At 36.6% G+C, this 21,355-nt stretch overlaps 3 protein-coding genes across 4 annotated transcripts in view; 1 reads left to right on the forward strand and 2 right to left on the reverse strand.

Annotated features, from left to right (window-relative positions):
• Nucleotides 1-4,883, reverse strand: part of arhgap29b (Rho GTPase activating protein 29b) — a 36,318-nt gene extending 31,435 nt beyond the window's left edge. For both annotated transcript variants that reach the window (XM_048164400.1, XM_048164399.1), the window contains exons 1-2: nt 4,732-4,883; nt 2,674-3,024 (exon numbers count right to left, since the gene is read on the reverse strand). In XM_048164400.1, the coding sequence (XP_048020357.1) occupies nt 2,674-2,944 (271 nt within the window). In that variant the 5' untranslated portion in view covers nt 2,945-3,024; nt 4,732-4,883. The remainder of the gene's footprint in view (nt 1-2,673; nt 3,025-4,731) is intronic.
• Nucleotides 4,884-5,662: 779 nt separating this feature from the next.
• On the forward strand, nt 5,663-17,518 carry abcd3b (ATP-binding cassette, sub-family D (ALD), member 3b). Its single transcript, XM_048164403.1, has 23 exons — nt 5,663-5,976; nt 6,174-6,210; nt 6,362-6,460; nt 6,575-6,663; nt 6,990-7,059; nt 7,598-7,695; nt 9,194-9,317; nt 9,438-9,494; nt 10,042-10,184; nt 10,274-10,343; nt 10,434-10,503; nt 10,887-10,984; nt 11,282-11,373; nt 13,113-13,204; nt 13,525-13,594; nt 13,787-13,850; nt 13,961-14,038; nt 14,135-14,200; nt 14,301-14,390; nt 15,717-15,836; nt 16,292-16,396; nt 16,621-16,677; nt 16,778-17,518. The coding sequence occupies exons 1-23, from the start codon at nt 5,870-5,872 to the stop codon at nt 16,853-16,855; spliced, it is 1,974 nt and encodes a 657-aa protein (XP_048020360.1). The 5' UTR covers nt 5,663-5,869; the 3' UTR covers nt 16,856-17,518.
• A 419-nt stretch (nt 17,519-17,937) lies between these two features.
• Nucleotides 17,938-20,715, reverse strand: f3b (coagulation factor IIIb). The gene is made up of 6 exons (XM_048164404.1): nt 20,541-20,715; nt 20,159-20,282; nt 19,797-19,987; nt 19,499-19,677; nt 19,219-19,387; nt 17,938-18,461 (listed from the first exon to the last, which is right to left on the reverse strand). Exons 1-6 carry the CDS (start codon nt 20,632-20,634, stop codon nt 18,328-18,330), a joined length of 891 nt encoding a protein of 296 aa, XP_048020361.1. The 5' UTR covers nt 20,635-20,715; the 3' UTR covers nt 17,938-18,327.
• Nucleotides 20,716-21,355: the final 640 nt, after the last annotated feature.

A 21,355-nucleotide genomic window follows, 5' to 3' on the forward strand; every position in this document is an offset into this window, starting at 1 on the left:
ACACCCCACCCTTCTGAATGTCCAACTGTCACGGGAGTTCAACATTACACTAAAAACATCTAAATGTTTGATTCAAAAGAAATTCACGCTAGGCTTAGCTCTCAGATTTGTTTTGACAAGAGAAACAACAAAAAAGTGACATTTCTCACAGGATATGAACAGCATCGGAGAGTTTTACTGGGAAAGATGTCAATCAAAAAGAAGGAACATTCGACTGAGAAAAAAATTTGACTATGACAACTTTGCACTTTTTAAAAAATTCCCTGGCTGCCAGATAGTCAAACAACAAAAACGGAGTGAAAAAGTGCCCTTGAAAACTCTGAAATTTCAGCAAGGAAGAGTCATTTTTCATGTGTCGCACACCTAACAACAGTCAATCGAAGGAACAAGTGAACATTTGTTCTGAAGGAATGTGGGGTATGCAGGAGGAGGGGGCTTCATGTCGGAGGAGGAATCACCGACGAGAAGAGTTCGGTCGCACAGATCAAAGTGATGAGCCAACACAAACACTGATGAAAAAACTGCACTACGACTGCAGCTTTCTGATAAACACTTTACAAACCACTCTTTTTTTTTTTTTGTTTAAAGTGACACGTTGTGGCTACACAAGTCTAGAGGAGACATTCAACATGACGTGCATTCAGACTGAAGAGCAAATAAGCACGCAGATGAGTTCCTGTAGCGTTCCTCCTGGCTGACATGTAGATCATAGCTAGCGTAAAATAACAGTCAGGGAGGTGAGGAGAGCTGTGTGATGATCAATCTCTGTGCAGATAGGCTGAATCCATACATTTAGAGGGTCAGTGAGCATCTCCTCTGCTGAGAGAGAACAGGGCAGTGGGAGAGTGGGGAGGTCAAAAGCATGTGCTTGTGGGAAGTGTCACTGGGCTGATTGACAGAGGGTGGTGTGAAGTATCTCACTCATCAGTACTCAAACAGTTTATCATTTAAAATAAAAGCAGGTAGAATTCTTTTTTTATAGGCAGACTGCACTGAAAGAGAAAGAGAATTAGCTGCTCATATTCAGCAAATATGCACCAAATCTTTATCTGGATTATTGAGATTATTCAATCCATATGTTTTGCTGGTATTTGTGTTAAATTTTCGTAGTCAGCAGCTGCAACACTTGTCAAATAAAGTACTGAAGTTATAATTCAGTGGTACAAAAGCCTCTTCTGAGAATGCTTTTTTTTTTTTCACCTCAACCCACTTCCTGTAAAATTTTGGCAATACAAAAGTATGCTAATAAAATGATGTTAATAAAAATGTTATCCATTTTATTTTGTGTCATTTCTTGTGAAAATCAGACATCACTCACTCGCATTTATATGACCAAAAATACAGTCAAAACAGTAAAATTGTGAAAAGTTACTACAATTTAAAAATAACTGATTTTCTATTTTCTATTAAAATGTAATTTATTTCTGTGAATAATTTTCAGCATCATTACTCCAGTCTTCAGTGTCACATGATCTATCGGAAATCATTCTAATATGCTGATTTGCTGCTCAAGAAACATTCCTTACTATTATCAGTGTTGATAATATTTTTTTGTGGAAACCCAAGAAACATTCCTTACTATTATCAATGTTGATAATATTTTTTCGTGGAAACCGTGATACTTTTTTTTCATAGTTCAAAAGAACAACATTTATTTGCAATATAAAAATTTATAGTAGTTATAAGTAACATTATAAATGTATTTACTTTGATTTAACAAATCCTTGCTGAATAAAATAAAGGAATTCCTACTAACCCCAAACACTTGAATGGTAGTGTAGGTTTGTTAGTCCAACATTGCAAAAAACAGACCGGAACAATTAGAATAATGGGACTAAACTGTTTAAAAGGCTTTTTAAAAAGATGAATTATTGAATGAAATATGACTGTGTACATAAACATACTTTGGCAGAAATAGCAAAACTATAGTTGTCACACTTGTTTTGCCAGTGACCACCATTTTAAGTGGTGAAATGCTTTTTGCAAAGAATAAAAAAACATCATAATTCCCTACTGGGGGTGGGACGGTTTGGCTATTCTTAGATGGGAAAGTATTTAAATGTGTATAGACCACAAACCATAATTGGCCAGTCACTATCTATACCCTACAGCTCTGTCATAAATGCTGTATTTATTTACTGTGGATGACTATATAATAAAGGCTTTTCATTCTTTCATCATAGCAAGCAACTTTTCTCTAAAAGGAAGAATCAGGAACATAATCTTGTTAGCTGTTTCCAATAATGCAGAACAGGAACTCATAGTTTCCCATAAAGTACTGTACCTTGAAAAAGCAAACAGGAATAACCAACAACAGACTCTGTGTGTCATGTGCAGTCATATCTATTCAAGAGGGTGGTTGTTGGGTTACCACAAGGAGGCAAATTTCAGAGATGCCTTGTGCAGCAGAAAAGCAACACTCTCAGCAGGATGGCCAGGAGTTTACCCGTGGCATCCTGACAAACGTGGCACTCCTCCAGTGATGGGAATGAGGAACACTAACACAGCTTGCAAAACTTCCACATCAGCGTGGGCTGACACGACTGACCCATATGCACATTTAAAAGAAAATGATCAGTCATAAACAGCGATACCACATGATTAACCATGGCTGTAATGCACCAAAACACTTTTGGAAGCATCTGAAGTAGCAAGGGTAAAGTAGGACCTCACCTTTGGAGTGAAAAGCCTCCTTTAGGCTCAGCAGCACATCAGAAAACTTGCGAACATCATTGACCAGCTGCATGATGTAGTCAGGGTCCCCTCCTGGGGCGGTGATGGTATGGTCCAGGCCCATAGCATTGAGAGGGTTTGTCTTAGAGCTGCGGCCCATTTCTTGCGTTTTGTTGGACCCGGGAGACAAGGACACAGGGATGTTGGGCTGGGAGAGACGAGCACCGCTTGCCAAGCGCTTATTCCCACTGTTGCTGCCCTGACGGAACATTCCAGCAGCCGCTTCTGCCGTTACTGAGCCGCCTCAGCCGCAGATCCAAGCGCCCTCCTGCCAGTCGAGAGCTGAGGGCACTGTGGGAGAAAAAGCTGATGATCATAAACAGCTAAAGTAAGCATACAAATGAGACCAGGAGCCTCATTTATAAACGTGTAGAATGATCTTAAGTGTGAACTTATGACCGAAATGTTTCCGAAATGATTTATAAAATGTACGCATTTATAAAATGCATGCCCAAAACTGTATCCCTATTTGTAAATCGCAGTTCATCTTCAATTCAAGTGCAATGTGTACAAGTTCAACATCAACTCCAAGAACAGAGTGCCCAGAAATATCTCTTTATTAAGAAACATTTATTATTGTTATCAATATTGAAAACAGTGTTTGCTGCTTAATATTTTTGTGGAAACAGTCAGCCAGTTTTTTGTGGAAACACACTAACAGAAGTAATAACTGCTGAAAATTCATCAATAATATATATGTACGCATGTACGCATATGTACGCATGTATGTATGTATTCCAAACTTTTGACTATTAGTGTTATAAATAAATTCATTTTGGTGATGTCATTTTCACAAAGCAGTTAAAATGTTGCACATTTTTACATGTAATTATATGAATGCATTTTGTGATTGCCTATTTATCTTATGCTATATTGGATTAATTTAATTACTTGCATATGAGCGCATAAAAAAGTTTGTACACATGATCTTTATTTGGCATATAAACAAGAATATTTTCATGTCAGTTTCTGCCTTTATAAATCCCAATTACTTTTTATATAGGATAAAATCCATGGAATTTAGAATCAAATCTGATGTACATTTTATAAATGAGGCTCCTGGAGTGGTAAGTGGGGGTTGTAGGTTCAAATCCCACAAGGGTGATCCATACTAATTTCGCCTTGTACGGTAAACCTCAAATTTGGTTGCTCCAGATGGACTTTGGGTCTGAGTTAAGAGTATTTTCATTTAGTTTGGATAATAGTAAAATAAATAAATAAATAATAAACATTGTTCTTAATTTACATACTGAAAAAGGTAGTTAACATCTTGCCATATTATAAATGCATCAAAATATCCAAAGTTGCTTTTCTAAGCAACAGGAACGTTCAATTTAAAACCAGTTTCCACAGCACCAAAAGTGCTCTAATTCAAGCTGTTCACTATCATTGTGATGATCGAGAAACAAGCCCTCAGACTACCTGACCCATTATCTACGAATGCATCATCCATTGACATGTAATTTTTGTTGCTGACTGTTTTCTGGATCACTGTGATTACGTGACTGCTTTTGTCTACACGTGACGCACGTCTGCTGCAGAATGCGAATAATTCACCGATCTTTATCATTTAATAGGGGCTTGACACCTGTCATTCAAAACTAACCCTCTCGCCTGTGTTCAGTGATATGAGAGGAAATGGACAGAGGAAAAAACACGGACATTAGGTGGGGTATGACCAGCTATGATTTATTTTCAGAATTAAATGTTGTTTTGGTTTGACCAGTTTGGCTCTTTAATAGAGCATGAAAACAGCATCAAATCACTTATGTATTATTAAATTCCTTTATTTAATTTAGGTATTTAATTTTCCGACTGTTAAGATAGAACAAATAATTCGTTAAACCGAATTTAATAGCTAATTCCTCTCAATACTGTAACTGTTTCTCCTCTTCATAGCTGATTTACACTTTAGCGCTGCTAGCTAAGCACTTTACACTTACACATCTTTAATAGTTAGTTGCTGTGTTTAAAGCGTCTCAGACGAGTGGTACTTACTTGAATAGTTCATGAGGAACATCATACTGCAGAATTATGAAGGTAAATCCTTTGTAAAAACATAAAATAGGCTCAAATGAGACACTCGCCGACGCACCGCTCTTCACATCACAACTGACGAGAGAAAAACTGAGGGACTGACTCAAAACTTACTCACGTGACATCAAAGGAAACTTCCTATTGGCTGGCGGAGTGCTCTGAACAATCCGCTTGTTTTCCTCGTCAAAATTACATGTGCTACTCTGAGTGATGTAGATGGAAGTGTACAATGATAATAAATAGTTTAATTTCGGATAACATAAAATTAGGGTTATATGCAGGTCCAGCATTCTTTCCAGCATATAGCTGGAAAAAGAAAGACTAAGAGTTTAATTAATGGGTTTTTTTTTTTAGGTTTCAATGCATAGAACAATTCAAAAATGACAAATTTTTAAACATTACGTATTAAGTCAACAATGTCAATATATTTACATATTTAAATAATATTAGTATGGTTCTTAATTCATAGTATAAGACAACAGTTAATGCAAAGCTGAAGCGAAATTACAAATGAACAAATAAGTAAAAAGAAAGAAAAAGGGCTGAATAATAAATAAAACACCTAAATGTACAATATAAAACAAAAGTATATTTCTTTTAAAAAAAATTTAAAACAAAGCATAAAATTGGGGACTTAAAATAAAAATAAATTATCAATATGATTTAATAAATACGTTGCGCCTTTGGCACCGAGAGCTAGATTGCATTATAACTGGAAAATATGGGTGAAATGTATGATAAAGTTTATCATGATTATTGATACATCACAACACTACTACAAACAAAAACCCAAGCAAAAGAAGAATAAAAAATCTAAAACAAAAACCGTACGTACCAAAAATGTAGCAAAAGGAATAACTGCACCTTTGAATGACGTGACTCTGCCGACACCTTTCGGCTGAACGTTTCACTACGTGTGTATACATCAGTGTGTGAGATATTTCTTTAGAAAGTGTACGTATGTGTGTTTGTGTGCTCTTAGGCATGTGTAGACCTATAGAAGCTCCCGGTTAACAGTCGTGCTTTGAAAAAACTGGAGGAAATCATCTGCGTGGGTCCTTCGTGGCCCGCCGTCGCTTCCTTATTGGTTTCATAAAACATGGCGGCTGTTAGTAAGCATCTGACAGCCGGTAATTTCTCCATCGCAGGTGCTTTGGTGTTCGCCGTGTACGTATTAAAACAAAGACTGTCTTCGGAGACCAATGGGTAAGAACTTCTTATGCCTGTTGCCATTTATTTAACCTGTGTCCGATATAACCTCTTCGACATTGAAACATCATTGACACCGGACACATTCATTTATTCAGTTAACATGCGTCTGGGAATGAGTTTCATCGAAACGCAATATGATTTATTCTAAGTCTTGTTGATTTCTCATGCTTTACCCACGTGTTCTTTTATAGAGAGAAAAGGGCATCGAAACTACTGTTGGACCATGATGTAAGTGCATTCCTTAGTCTAAATCTGCGTAGTTTTCTTTATTTAAATTTAAGATGGGAGTTTGTAGTAGTATATTATACATACAGCCCATTCAGGACCCCCTAGTTGAAAATCATGCATGTAGATTAATATGTTTCAATGGCCTTTTCAGAAGGATAGAAAGACAGAAAAGGCTGCGGTGGACAAGGTGTTCTTCAGGCGCATTTATCATATCATGAAAATCCTGCTGCCACAGACCTTTTGCAAAGAGGTAAGTATTTTTGCTATTATGTATTTAATGTCATTTTTTCCACTGGCTGTGTGGTCTATGAGAAATAATTTTTATATTGGCTACAGCTGCATTATTGGTTGTTTTCTGTCCTAGTCAGGATATTTGCTTCTGATTGCTGCAATGCTCATGGCCAGAACCTACTGTGATGTCTGGATGATCCATAATGGGACCATGATTGAGAGGTATGAAGATTTTAGATCCTTGATCACATTTGCCACATGCCGTTTTACAACATTAGGAGGGGAGGATTTTGTACATTATATTCATCTTATCTTATCTTGAATCACGATTATGAATGTAAGTTCCTCCTTCTTTTCCTATATTTGTTGTATTTGTAGTCCAGTGCATTTCTCAGTGGCATGGTTACCTCTGGGTGTCGTTGCCAGAAGAACGTGCCTGAACACTTAAATGCTGTCTGTCCTGTTTTTCTTGTACTGACTACAATCACAAAATGACTGTTATTCAATGTGTGTGTGTGTGTGTGTGTGTGTGTGTGTGTGGTTTGCAGTGCAATTATTGGACGCTCGACAACTACTTTCAAAAGATACTTGGTCAACTTTATCACAGTCATGCCTTTTGTAAGTAGACTAAACTTTACACAGAGTTACTGTTTCCAATTTACAAGTTGGTCGTCAAGCCATTTATATGAAAACATAATCCCCTGGTGTCACAGACAAGGTGTCACAGACAAGGCTAAAGCCTAGTCCCAGACTAAAATGTAGAAAAAAAAACATTACTGATGTGCATCTTGAGACAAAACAATGGTGCCATTGTTTTGTCTCAAGATGCACATCAGTAATGTTTTTTTTTCTAAATCATGTTTATAAAAGCTACTTAAAGGCCTAATCCTGGCTTAATCTTAACCCTGTCTGTGAAACCAGGCCAATGTTTAATTCTGTATTAAATATAGTATTTTTTAATAGAGGGATCATATCTCATCATATTATTAAAGGGATCATACAAATCTTGTTCTATAAAATGTTATTAAAATGTAGTTAACATATCATAAACAGGGAATAATGCATCATTTAATATTTTAGTAATTTTTTTTTTTCTTTGACTGTATGTATTTCATATAGATTTATTTGAGAAAAATGTTTTTGTGTAACTCATCAGATATCTCTAGTGAATAACTTCTTAAAACTGGGACTCAACGAACTGAAGCTGTGTTTCAGAGTAAGACTGACCAATCAACTTTACGATGACTACCTGATGTAAGTTATATTCGTCAAGTGGTGAATGATGCTTAAATTGAATCCAGTGTTGTCATATTCTGTTCTGTCCATTTTCTGTTCATATTAATTTTTAGTTGACTCTATTAACATTTTTTTTTGCTAATAGAGTCTGAATTATTAATGTCTTTTAAAATTCAGTTTACACAATTTCTTACTTTGAAATGTAAACAATGTAGTGTTGGGGTAACATATCTGATTAGTTTTTGATGTAATGAGTAAAGTAGCACATTACTTTATAAATGTACTCATTAATATTTGAGTTACTTTTTTAAAAAAGTAATGCATGTTACTTTTCATTTATTTTTTTATAAACTAGTAAATTAAAATTCTCTCTCTGCTCCATGAAGTAGTCACTTAAATATGCACACTCGTGTGTATGCAGGAACAGACAAAAAGTATAAAAGTAACAAATGTTTTGTATGGCATATACATAGCTGTAGGGGATCAGGAAATAATAATTTTTTAATGAGTTTTTAAAAGAAAATGAATGTGTATGTTATATAGCAGTGATGGGCAATGTCTGTCCTGGAGTGCCGCTGTCCTGCAGAGTTTTGATCCAACCCTGATTAAAAAAAACTGTCCTACCTGTAGCCTTAGTAATCCTGAAGACATTGATTAGCTTGTTCAGGTGTGTTTTAGGGTTGGAACTGAACTCTGCAGGACAGCGGCACTCCAGGGCTACGTCCGAAAACTGGAAAATGCTGCCTTCGGAGGACATGTCAAGGTAGGAGGGCATCAAGCCACGTCCGAATCCAATGTTAGCTTCACTTCCTGTTTCCTGAGATACCTTCATCTGATCGATTTTTGAAAGCGGCATAGATGCATCCTTCGCTGCCTTTGACATCACACAGTCCTGTGCGTTCCAGTTGTGCTAGAAAAATAAAGATGGCTTCCGAAAGTTGCGTTTGCTGGTCAGTTTGTGTGTAAATGTACGTTTTTGACTAGCATTTTCCACTTTTGATGTCATTTCTAGCGAGAAATTACTACTGTAGTAATTAAATATTTTGTTTAGTTCTCACCAAAGTTCTTGCTATTTCGCTTTAGATCATTAAACTGTTACGCTGCCTCAGAAGTCAGTCCGAAATCAGTTTCGCGAGGTGCCTTCATGCAAAAACATTGCCTTACAAGTCTTTGCCTGATAAGTCAGCTGCCTAGGTTTTCGGATGCAGCCCAGGACCGACGCTGCCTATCCCTGTTATATAGGCTATGTTGTTGAATGCATTACTGTGTTAAAGACTTGCAAAAGACTTGCAAAAAAAAAAAACATCTGCAAGACCTGGAAGAGAGGGAGCCTCAAGTAACAAAAGTATCATAATGCATTACTTTACAAAAAAAAGTAACTAAGTAACGTAATTAGTTACGTTTTGGGGAGAGTGATGCAATATTGTAACACATTACTTTTAAAAGTAAGTATTATGTGTATGTTTTAATTAGAAAAGCACTGCTGTATGTTTTACAACACTATATCTTACAATAGGGGGTTCACATACTACCAGATTGGCAATTTGGATAACCGCATTGCCAACCCAGACCAGCTGATAACCCAAGATGTGGAGAAGTTCTGCAATAGTGTGGTGGATCTCTATTCCAATGTCAGCAAGGTAACACAGAGCAACTGTCATTCTGTTAAAGAAAAAAAAAAAATTTTTTTGGTTATTCTGAACCATATTTTAACATGTCTTCAGTTTGAGACTTATTGATTCTTTTCCTATTTCCTTCAGCCTCTACTAGACATATTAATCTACGTCTTCAAACTGAACACAGCCATTGGGACTCTTGTAAGTGTCAGTTTCAAATAATTTACTAGCAGTGTAGGCTAAGTTAGTAATTAAGTAATTAATTACTAGCTACTAATTACATCTACAATAGTGTTAGATTACTGAACTAATTTCGCATTCTAAAAAATATTGCATTACTAATTAGCTACTTTCTAAATCAACAATACAAGGGTAGATATGAAACTGCTCTCTTAATTCATCCAGTTAAATAATATAAATTGCATAAATTATTCTTGAATTGACCAAAGTATTTAATGAGAGAAGGTTACATAAAAACATAAATTTTTACAGTAGATGTTAAAATCTGATGTTAAATCCACTATTGTTTTATGTAGAATTGTTCTGTAGTGTACTACACAGTATTTAATGCAATTACATCAGATATTACAGAAAAATTAGGAGTTATCCCTTACTTTACTTTTTCAAAGGAAAATGAATTAAATTACAGTAATTATTTACTTAGCAATGCACTACCCAACACTGTTTACCGGCTAATTCAGCACCTCACTTTTCACAGTGTTTCAAACATCTTCCTGCTCCTCTGTAGGGCCCCGCTAGTTTGCTGAGCTATCTGGTGTTCTCCGGTCTTATCCTGACGAGACTGCGCAGGCCAATTGGCAAGATGACCATAACAGAGCAAAAGTATGAGGGGGAGTACAGATATGTCAACTCTCGTCTCATCACTAACAGGTATCTATGGGCCTCCATCTCTTTGCCTGGCTGTTTGTCTCCTAAGGTATGTTATGAAGAAAATGCATGAATTCTGCATATTGTTTCAGTGAGGAGATTGCATTTTACAACGGCAGCAGGAGAGAAAAGCAAACCATTATTACAACCTTTCAGAAACTGGTGAGGAAATTAAAAATAGTTTTGATATCCATTATCTAATTCATACACAATGTTGGTGAATCATTCAATCAGACCTCTTTTTTTTTTTAGGTGGACCATTTGAATCACTTCATACACTTTCGTTTCTCAATGGGTGTCATGGACAGCATCATAGCCAAATGTAAGCAGATATAGCCTACTACTGAAGGTGGCAGCAGAATCCAAATTGAACTTTTAAAGTCAACATGGATCAAATTTGGCCCTTTTTACTGTTTAATGCATGTTTCAGGTTTTATTGTGTGCAATTCATTTGTTCAAATAATTTGTCTTTATAACCCTCAATCAACATGTAATTATTGATATAGTATATAATAGTCATAAAAGTGACATTCAGGTCTGGATCAATTCTACTTTGAAATGTTTCACTTGGAAATATGTCACATTATGAAAGTCAATGCTGACTTAAAAGTTGCCTTACGTAGAGACAAGCCCTAGTATGGATCATTGTTAAGACAAATTTAAAGAAACGTTTATGGGAAACACATTTTCTGATTGATTCTCTAGACATAGCCATGGCGGTAGGTTACCTGGTTATTAGCCGGCCGTTCCTGGACCTCACAAACCAACGGCATCTGAACAGCACAAACGCTGAGCGACTGGAAGTGAGTATGAATGAATACAGACAAAGTGACTGTTTAGTAAGACTGATATGTTTTATTTTTATTATTATTTTTTTTTTCAGAAAGCAGTATCTGAAAATTTTTTATGGTACCAGTTTAAATCACTTTAACTATACAGTGGCGATGTGTATGTAAATTCAGATAATATTTTGCTTGTAATTACTGACCTTTGATCTCTCCAGATTGAATTAAAATTGCTTTATTGGATCAGTAAGGATTTCCTTAGATAAATGTTTGCACAGAAGATAAAAGTTCTTCTGTGTTTGTTTTACGCTGCAGGACTACTACCAGAGTGGGCGGATGTTAATAAGTTTGGCACAGGCCTTGGGAAGGATCGTCCTGGCGGGCAGAGAGATGACCAGACTGTCCGGGTGAGTGCTCTGCCTCCAGTACATTCATTCTTTGCTTGTTCCTCATGCCATTCTTCATCTCTACACTAGGGGTTGAATGACTTGAAATTTCAGACTTAAGTTGAGTCGACAATGATTAGTCACTGATACTGTCATTAATGAACAAATAAGCCTGAACCCTGAGCAGAGACTCGAACACGGGTTGCCTTGTGCACAGCTATATGGCATGTGACAGCGCTGCCCACAAGGCTATTGCTCCTACATCACAGCTTATTTTTATCAGTTCTTTTGTCTTTGGGTCATTATATTTCTCACAGATTTCTGCTCATTCTAAATCAGATACAGATAAAGTAGCACAGTAAACAATACATTTATATGAATGCATTAGTGTGAGATGGATTGCGTGTGTGAATTATTTCTACCTGGCAGCGTCTCTCTAGTAATAGTGAAGCTGTGGGTTTTAGTTACTAAGAAATATATGCTAGAACTTTTCAGTTTCTAAGCTATTTTCTTGATAAATCACAGAACAGTATTGACAATACATTTCTGTGCTACTGAATGTTTCAGTGTGCACGTGATCTGCACGTGATGCGCGAGCTATGCTGTATGTGTGTGCGTGTTACAATGTAGCAGCGCTTTAGTTTAGAACAGCGATTTACTTACATGTACAATAAGCTGTTTCACCCAATCAATATTGAGCATCCTGATGGTATAATTAAACATATCTCGTGGAGCGCTGTCGGAGTATACCTTTATTTGTCATTAAAGGATTAGTTCACTTTAAAATTAAAATTTCCTGATAATTTACTCACCCACATGTCATCCAAGATGTTCATGTCTTTCTTTCTTCAGTCGAAAAGAAATTAAGGTTTTTGATGAAAACATTCCAGGACTTTTCTCCATATAGTGAACTTCAATGGAGCCCAAACGGTTGAAGGTCAAAATTACAGTTTACAGCGATCCCAGACAAGAAATAAGGGTCTTACCTAGAGAAACTATCGCTCATTTTCTAAAAAATAAATAAAAATTTTATACGTTTTAACCATAAATGCTCATCTTGAACTAGCTCTCTTCTTCTTCTTCTTCTTCTTCTTCTTCTTCTTCTTCAGTGTAGACTCTGCTAAGTGTAGACTCTGCTAAGTGTATTACTGCCCTCCACAGGTCAAAGTTTGAACTAATTTGTCATATACAATATGCTAGTGCAAGTATATAACAATTAGTTCAAACTTTGACCTGTGGAGGGCAGTAATACACTTAGCAGTGTCTACACTGAAGAAGAAGAAGAAAGCTAGTTCAAGATGAGCATTTATGGTTAAAACGTATAAAATATTTATTTATTTTTTAGAAAATGGTCGATGGATTCTCTAGATAAGTAGATCGCTGTAAACTGTAAATTTGACCTTCAGCCGTTTGGGTTCCATTGAAGTTCACTATAAGGAGAAAAATCCTGGAATGTTTTATTCAAAACCTTCATTTCTTTTCGACTGACAAAAGAAAGACATGAACATCTTGGATGACATGGGGATGAGTAAATTATCAGGAAATTTTAATTAGAAAGTGAACTAATCCTTTAACTATTGGATACGAGCATAAAACTTCTAAGATATCCTGTTGCACCCTCCATAGGCCATAATCAGCAACTAGTCAAAGTCATGGCAGAGCATTGAAGTCTGTGCAACCCTTACTCTACATTTGCCGGTGCTCACCTGCTGTCTGTTTTTAATCTGCTTGAGTATCTGGAATCTGAATCCTTTTATTAGGTTCACTGCAAGAATCACAGAAATTCAGGATGTCCTTAAGGAGCTGAATTCAGGCAGATATGAACGGACCATGATAACGCAGCAAAGCAAAGGTTTGTGTGATTTGTTTGTTTTTTAAGCATTTTACGTGTACTTACAGTGTACTTACTTAAGAAAGTACTTGGTAATATAAGGTAACAACAATATTTGTTAAGGTTAGGTTTAGGGGTAGGTTCAGGGCTAGTACCTAGTTATTGTAATTACTATAATAAGTACATAGTATGTACATGGGGAATAGTTAAATAAAGTGCTACCATTTTTTTTAACATGAATTTTTTTATTTAATGTAATTGTTTTATATATATATATATATATATATATATATATATATATATATATATATATATATATATATATATGTTATTTTTTACAGATGCAGCAGTAGAGAAAATCCATCTTATTCCCGGGAGAGGTGAAATCATAATCACAGACAACATTATCAGGTAAGTTAGGTACAAACTAAACAAACATCAATCTAGTCATCATAGTTAGTTAGCTACTTAGCATTTATTTGTTCATATAATCCTTAGTTCCAAAGGCCTGTTTGTTCTTTTTCTAGTTTGTTAAATGTAGACATCATGTCTGACAAGCATATCATCAGTGGTTCAAGTTGAGCTGTATCCTTTCATCCACAGGTTTGAACACATACCTTTAGCGACGCCGAATGGGGACATTCTCATCCGCGACTTGTCTTTTGAGGTTAGCGCTCCATAAATAATGTTTCCTTAGTCTAAACTTGTTATTTAGATTGTAAAACAGGGTTTTGCGATCTGGTTTTGGTAATTACCATCTTCCCTCCTTACATTAAGGTGTCATCTGGGACAAATGTGTTGGTCTGTGGTCCCAACGGCTGTGGGAAGAGTTCGCTCTTCAGGGTGCTGGGAGAGGTTAGAGCTGTTCTTCAGCAGAAATATGTGTCTTTAGAAACCTCAAAGTTTTTTGTTGTTGTTGTTCATATACATTGTATCTCTTTGCATCCCCAGCTTTGGCCTTTGTGTGGAGGAAAGCTCACAAAACCAGAGAGAGGGAAGCTCTTCTATGTTCCTCAGGTGGGCCTTTTCATACAGGTCTTTTATGACAGCAGGTTAAAATGTGAAAATTTTCTCCTATATATTTTCTAGGTTCATTTGTTTGTTTGTTTTTTTTCAGAGGCCATATATGACACTGGGTTCCCTTAGAGATCAGGTGATTTATCCTGACACACAGGAAGACCAATTAAAGAAAGGAACATCTGATCGGGTGAGTTTTATAATCACATGGACGGCAAAATTAGATATTATGTAATAAAGGGATAGTTCACCCAAAAAATAAAAATTCTCTCATCATTTACATTAACCCCATAAGACTTTTGTTCATCTTTAAAACACAAAGGAAGATTTCGGTCCCTCCACTGAATTTCCATTCCACCAAAACTTTGCTGCTTTAAAAGGTTCATAAAGAGAGTAAAAGAAATCCATATAAATCAAACGGTTTAATCCAAAGCTTCTAAAGAGACATGATTGCTTTATATGATGAACAGATTTAATTTACTGTAGGCTTTTATTCACATATAAACTTTGATCAACAATACACAAACAGAGCACGGAAGCTAAAATGTAGTTGCTTGACGTGTGAGAACCAATAAGGTTTGTTCTCGCACGTCACGCAAGCACGTTTGAACTTCCGTTGACCATATTTGTTGTGCTCTCTAGGTATGTGCATTGATCAGTTGTTTACATATTAAAGGATTAGTTTGCTTCAGAATTAAAAATTTCCTGATAATTTACTTGCCCTCATGTCATCCAAGATGTTTATGTCTTTCTTTCTTCAGTCGAAAAGAAATTAATGTTTTTAAGGAAAACATTGCAGGATTTTTCTCCATATGGTGGACTTCAAGGTTGAAGGTCCAAACTGCAGTTTAAATGCAGCTTCAGAGGGCTCTTCACAATCCCAGATGAGGAATAAGGGTCTTATCTAGCGAAACGATTGGTCATTTTCTAAAAAAATATTTAAATTACATACTTTTTAACCACAAATGCTCGTCTCGCACTAGCTCTGTTAGCTCACCACTATTATTGGGTGAACCAAAGACTATAGAATAACACAAGACGCGTCACTCGTATTGTTTTGAATGGGAGAAATTGCAACGCGCAATATGGCGGAATAAGTCCCGCCTTCTAAATCAGAGCAAATCGCCGATTGGTAACGCATCACTGCAGTGGCCGTTAGAAGCACGCGCGCCTCCGAAATGAGGCACAAGAGATGCGCATTTAGGTCTGCGCATGCGCATTAGCTTGATCCAGTCTGAAAAAATTACCGTTTTTTTTGTCATGATTCGAGCGTTTAGAAACAAAATTTATGAGACAGTTGTTGTCAGATTTCATTGGGAATTTCAAATATGAAATTTAATCGAAATTTTTCCCCATTCAAAGAGATAGGAGCTGCACTTGAGAGGCGTTTCAAAGATGGCCGCCGAGTGAAATGACTTGTCTTAAAGGGACTGTGGGTGAACTGTTCCTTTAAGTAATGCGCTTGAATAGTAAACTATAGTGTTGCTATTATTATATATTGTGTAATTGTGGTCAGGTGCTGAAGGAATATCTGGACAATGTCCAGCTGGGACATATCCTGGACAGAGAGGGCAGCTGGGAGAGTGTGCAGGACTGGATGGATGTCCTCAGTGGCGGAGAGAAGCAGAGGATGGCTGTAAGCTCTGATCCTTGCGTTACCTATTTTTTTAAAAGTCGGCATGAAATGGAAGTTATGATAGTCTCTTCTTCCTTATTGTGATGTATATCCAAGTGAAACAGCTTTCTAAACAAGAAAAAATGTAGAGCAGGACTTGATTTTGTCCATCAGGAAATTATTGGATGGCTGTGGTTTGCTATTGTTGTGATGTCATGTGAGTGACAGGTTGTCCCGCCCACACGCCATCAGAGAAGAGATGATATCTTGCTGCAAGAGGAAGGGGAAGTTATTTTGATTAAAGATTATGAGGACACATGAAAATATATATATTATAATAAACAAGAATTGTCCATTTTAACATGACACATTGCTCTCTTTAGGGTGAGAGTAAGACAGATATTACTGTGGCTTGTACCAGAAAGCCCAAATTCGTAAGGAACCTCATGAGGAACTTTTTTTTTTTTTTTGCACAGATGGCTCGTCTGTTTTACCACAAGCCCCAGTTTGCTATTCTGGACGAGTGCACCAGTGCTGTGAGCGTTGATGTGGAAGACTTCATCTACAGCCACTGTCGAAAGGTAGTCTTCTTATTCACCATGAATGCAAAAATGTTTGGGGCAAATGCAGCATACAGCGAGAGAAGTTACATGCAGTGTGCTGACAAGTGGTCACCTCACCATACTCATTTTCTGTGTCAGAAGTGAGGAAATCAGTAATGTATTTGTTGCTCCTGTGGGAGCGGTTTGCTTCAGGAACATCTGTCTCCCTGAGCTCAGCTGGAATCATCTGTTTTCTCCTTTAGGTTGGCATCACACTGTTCACAGTCTCCCATAGGAAATCACTATGGAAGCACCATGAGGTACAATCTTATCTTTTATCATAAAGTTGGCAGAATTCATTAGAAAGCTTGAAGTAATGTGATGTGAAGTCTTAAAACTCATCGTTTCTCTATTCTACAGTATTACTTGCACATGGATGGAAGAGGAAACTACGAGTTTAAACCCATCACAAAGGAAACGGCTGAGTTTGGATCATAATAATAACATCGGGCCTTATTAATGAGCAAATCCTTGCATAAATCATTCAGTTATTCTCAATTAAATTATTGCATGTGAAAATTTCTGAAAGATTGGTTTTATGCAGAAATTTGCTCTGCTCGTATCACGAATGAGGCCTATTCGTACTAAATGTGGATCTTAAGCAATATCATTCTGAAATTCTAAACTCTTTATATTATAAGATGTTAAATATAACTGCTTTTCTTCATCTGAGGGAAAGGATTGTAACTCTGTGGATAAATATCTCTCAGGGAGAGGTTATTGCATTATCTCAAAAGATTTTTGTAAGGAATAAAACTGGGTTTGATATCCTTTTAAGAATCAAGCATTTGTAATATAAAAGTATTGATTTTTGTTGTTGGTACTTGATTTATGTTACAGTCACTGGGATGTTATTATCACTGAGTTTTCCATAACATATTGTTGCATGCCACTGGCACAGTAATGAGTTCATCATAACACCTTGGAAACTGTATTATTTAAATGTAATGAGCTGGCTTTCTAAATTTTATTTTTTGGGAAATTAATTTTAAGAGATAATGAAGCCTAATATATGTTTGGATATTTATGTGTATAGTGCCTTATAGAAATGTTTTACTGAATTACAAAACATACAATTAAATCTGATTATTTAAATGCAAAGAATCCTGAAATTAATTTAATGCCACATTGTTTGCCACAAGTTTGTTTTGTTGTCGTTTTTAGTTTTGACATTCACATATCCACCACAATTGTTTGCATTTCAGTTTGTTTCAAGTAAAAGTGTTCAGTAGAAAAAGACAAGACGTGCATCCTTACTGTAGCTGACCACAAGGGTGAGCTACTGAGACGAGAACACAAAACTATTGTTATGCTTCTCCAGTGAGTGTCTGTTACTTTTAATTGCCAAATAGTGTTGCATAATTTGCAGAAGCCTCGAAAGGGCACTTTCTTCACCATTCTTCCACATTTTTGATTGTGCAACTCCTTTTACATAATTCATTACACATAAGTCAATGATGGCACTAAACCCTGAAGTTGTTTTGCTACCTTCCAAGAAATAATAATTAAAAAAAAAAAACTTATGACAAGTATAATTTATTTGAAGTTCCAAGAAGTATCATTTACATTTAAAAATATATATATAGTTTATCCTCATTAAATACTTTCAATCTAGATATAAAACTCTATACACACACAGCACCTAATGAAATGCATTTATAAAGAAAATAATAAATAAGGCTTTTAATAAACAAATACACTGTTCTATTTATCCATAAAAAATAAAATAAAAGCAAAGGTCCGATATGTTTAACATATCGTGTAGTGTTACTGTTTCATAGAAACCAGTCCAGTGCTGCACTGCAGGTGTGCTACGCACACACCGGTCCCTCTCAGCAAAAAGGTTACAGTCCAGCTGTACGTCCCGTTCTCAGCTCCATCAGCAGAAATTGATTCTTCTATGTCAGAGTCTAGACTAAGGTTTCCTTGGCCAACGTTTTTTGTCTTTGTGCTCGTTTACAGCACACCACAATCAGAACGATTACAGCAATTACAAAAGCCAGTATAATAAGCGCTCCTCCACCAATCACAGCCAGTCCATACTCTACGGAAAAGAAAAGAGGAATTTTATTCATCGTATTACTACAACAGAATCAATCATTTGTTTTAATTATAGTATGATTTCAAAACAGCATTTGATAAAGTAGTATAGGAAAGAGCAGTGCACATGCATCATGTAGAATGTAATAGAAAAGGATCTGACACTGAATTTAAGTTACTGCACAGTTGTTACTCAAATCCAGCTCATTTAATGGTTCTGGCTAGTTTGTATAAAAGGTCAATGATAAATAAGTGCCCACGTAATAGAAAAAAAAAAAAAAAAAAAAAAAAAGTATTTTTAAAAATATGCCAAGTTCATAGAAATCAACTAGTTGTATTCTTGGTAGTTTCATTGGTTTGGAAATAAAACATACCATTTTCAACAAAACTTTCAATTTAATGACTTTATAAAACGATAGATACTAGATAGTGATATATTTTAAGTTTGAAAACTCCAGGTGCGGAAACAGAGGTTCCCACACAGCTGGAAGGAGTCAATTGAGCGCAGCTGTCATTGCCTGGTCAGTTTCTGAGTAATGTCAGAGTGTGTCATCCTCCCTCCTCTACTCGGTTAGCTAACCCTGATCTGGCCTCTTCATGCTTAACAACCTTCCTGTTTTCCATAACACTGGAATTCTAGACAAATAAACCTTTGAGCAAAACTTGAATCATTTAGAATACTTGGATACTCCTTTGCCACCTCTGTCTCTCAAATGCATGCAACATCCCCGAAAATGGAAAAAAGTATTTTTAAAACTTACCCTCAATCAGAGTCTTGTTCTCCTGTGGCGAGCACTTGGGGAGGCTCCAGTCTCCGAACATTTTGTCTCCTTTACGGGAAGGGATATATGCAGCCACGCTGAAGCAGTAACTCTGATCCTCATCTAGCCTACTGAACTCTACTCTGCTCTCATCCACAGTCATTGTTTTCTGTAGACAAACAAAGCAACGTGAGAATTGCAAAGTCAGAGGGCATTTAAATAAACGCACGGCATAAATTCTCTAATAGTATCTTTGGCTGGTAAACATGCTGACACTCACTTTTCCCGTGCTTCCAGCCTTGTTGTACGCAATCCTGTACTTGAGATTTTTTTTGAAGATGTCTCGGATGTTCAGAGATCTGCCATCTTTGTGCAGAGCTGTGATGGGGTCCTGTATGATCAGCACAATCTTTTTGTCCTCACTCGTCGTGAACTTGAACTCAGGTCTTCCAATCAAAGCTACAGGAAGAGATCAAAATTATTAGTAAAACTGCTTGAAATCAATATTTGTAAAGTAATATTTTTGGACTCTAGATTATTCTAGCATGCGCGTTGAGAATGCATGGTTGGAAACTCACTGTCGTTATAAGGGCAGAACTGCTTTGATCTGGTGTATGGAGGCTCCACATGGTCAGAAGTCATCCCGTGCAGGGACTCTGAGAGCACTTCAGCAGTATAAACCCCCTTTACGTCCAAATCATTGGTCAGGTCGCACTCGGTCTCGGTGCTCCTGATGCAGTGAGGGTTTCTCTGTTTGTCCCTACCAGCTCTGCAGAGAAAGAAACATGTTGGTTAGATCACATGTGTATAGGGATTTCAATCATGTGTACACATTTATATTATTTTGTGTTGAATGTTGATGACAAAATAATGTTATGAACAATACAGACAAAGGCCAAAGCAAAGTCATGCTGTTTAAATAAGATATTTGTGTACTTGCCTTGAGAATTCAACTGTATATGTGTAATTGACAGGTTTAGGTCCCCATGATAGGATTGTTTTGAAATTGTATGATGACCACGACACATTTTTTGCTTTGGTAAGCTCGCCCACTTGCACTGATGCTAAATGAAACAGACGACATTAGTCAGAACAATAAGGTATAAAACACACCATGTATCTTTGTTTCATTACAACCCAACCTTGAGAGATACAACAAGACTACATATCTGAAGTTCACAGATATAGGCTACAATACTGTACTGTGCCATGCTGTACTGTACATTACTATACTACATACTGCCATACTATAAGTAAACAGTTTATATTTGTATTCGTTCACAGTTTTTAAAATAAACATCCCTAAAACACAGATTTCTTACCTGGGGATCCGTTTACGAGAGTAAGCCAGGCAAGAAAAAGTGCCGAACATATTACAAACTTGCTTTCCATCGTTTGTGATAGCAAAAAGACCATATATTTAATCCAATTAGTCCCTCAGAGGAGTGTTTGTTAATCAAATCCTCCACTAGTCGCCCGTTTTTATAGTGTGTGAGAACTCTGGCGCTGCCAGCCACAGAGGAGACTCGTCATGAGTCACGCGTCCGCCCCTTTCTTAACTTTGGGGTTTTGTCACTGGCTGGGCATCCATCGTAACGCGCACCTTATAACCATATATGGTTATCCGGGTACCGGTTTCATGCAGATAATCCAAAATCCAAGCACGTATACTTCAGAAGTTGAACTTCTGACAAACGCTAGTCGTCTGCTTGTAGTTTTTGCTATCTCTTTGGGTTATTTAGTCATTACACTGTTTTTCTTTTACACTGTGCTGTGCAGGTGAATTAAGATTAGTTACTTCATTCAAAAGTTGTTTAACTATCAGTCACTCAGAGTTGCAATGTATTTTCAGTTTAATATAAACGCTAGCCTACTTTACATGTAAATGAATGAATACATGTGATTTTAAATTTAATTTAAATTTGATGCTGTGAAGTGAAATAAATTTTATAGTATTTTATATGTATTTAAATTATAGCTAATTCCCCCCCCCCTTTTCTTTCAGTCAGATGTTCCTCTCATGTGTGCCATCTTGTGGGGAAGATTCACTGTTAAGTAACTATGGCAAAGAACATCATACCAACTGAGGAAGATTTGTAACCACAGTTCTGGTATTGGCTTGTTCATGTGCCTCTCT

This window comes from Megalobrama amblycephala, linkage group LG17, assembly GCF_018812025.1.
Source record: "Megalobrama amblycephala isolate DHTTF-2021 linkage group LG17, ASM1881202v1, whole genome shotgun sequence".
NCBI lineage: Eukaryota > Metazoa > Chordata > Actinopteri > Cypriniformes > Xenocyprididae > Megalobrama > Megalobrama amblycephala.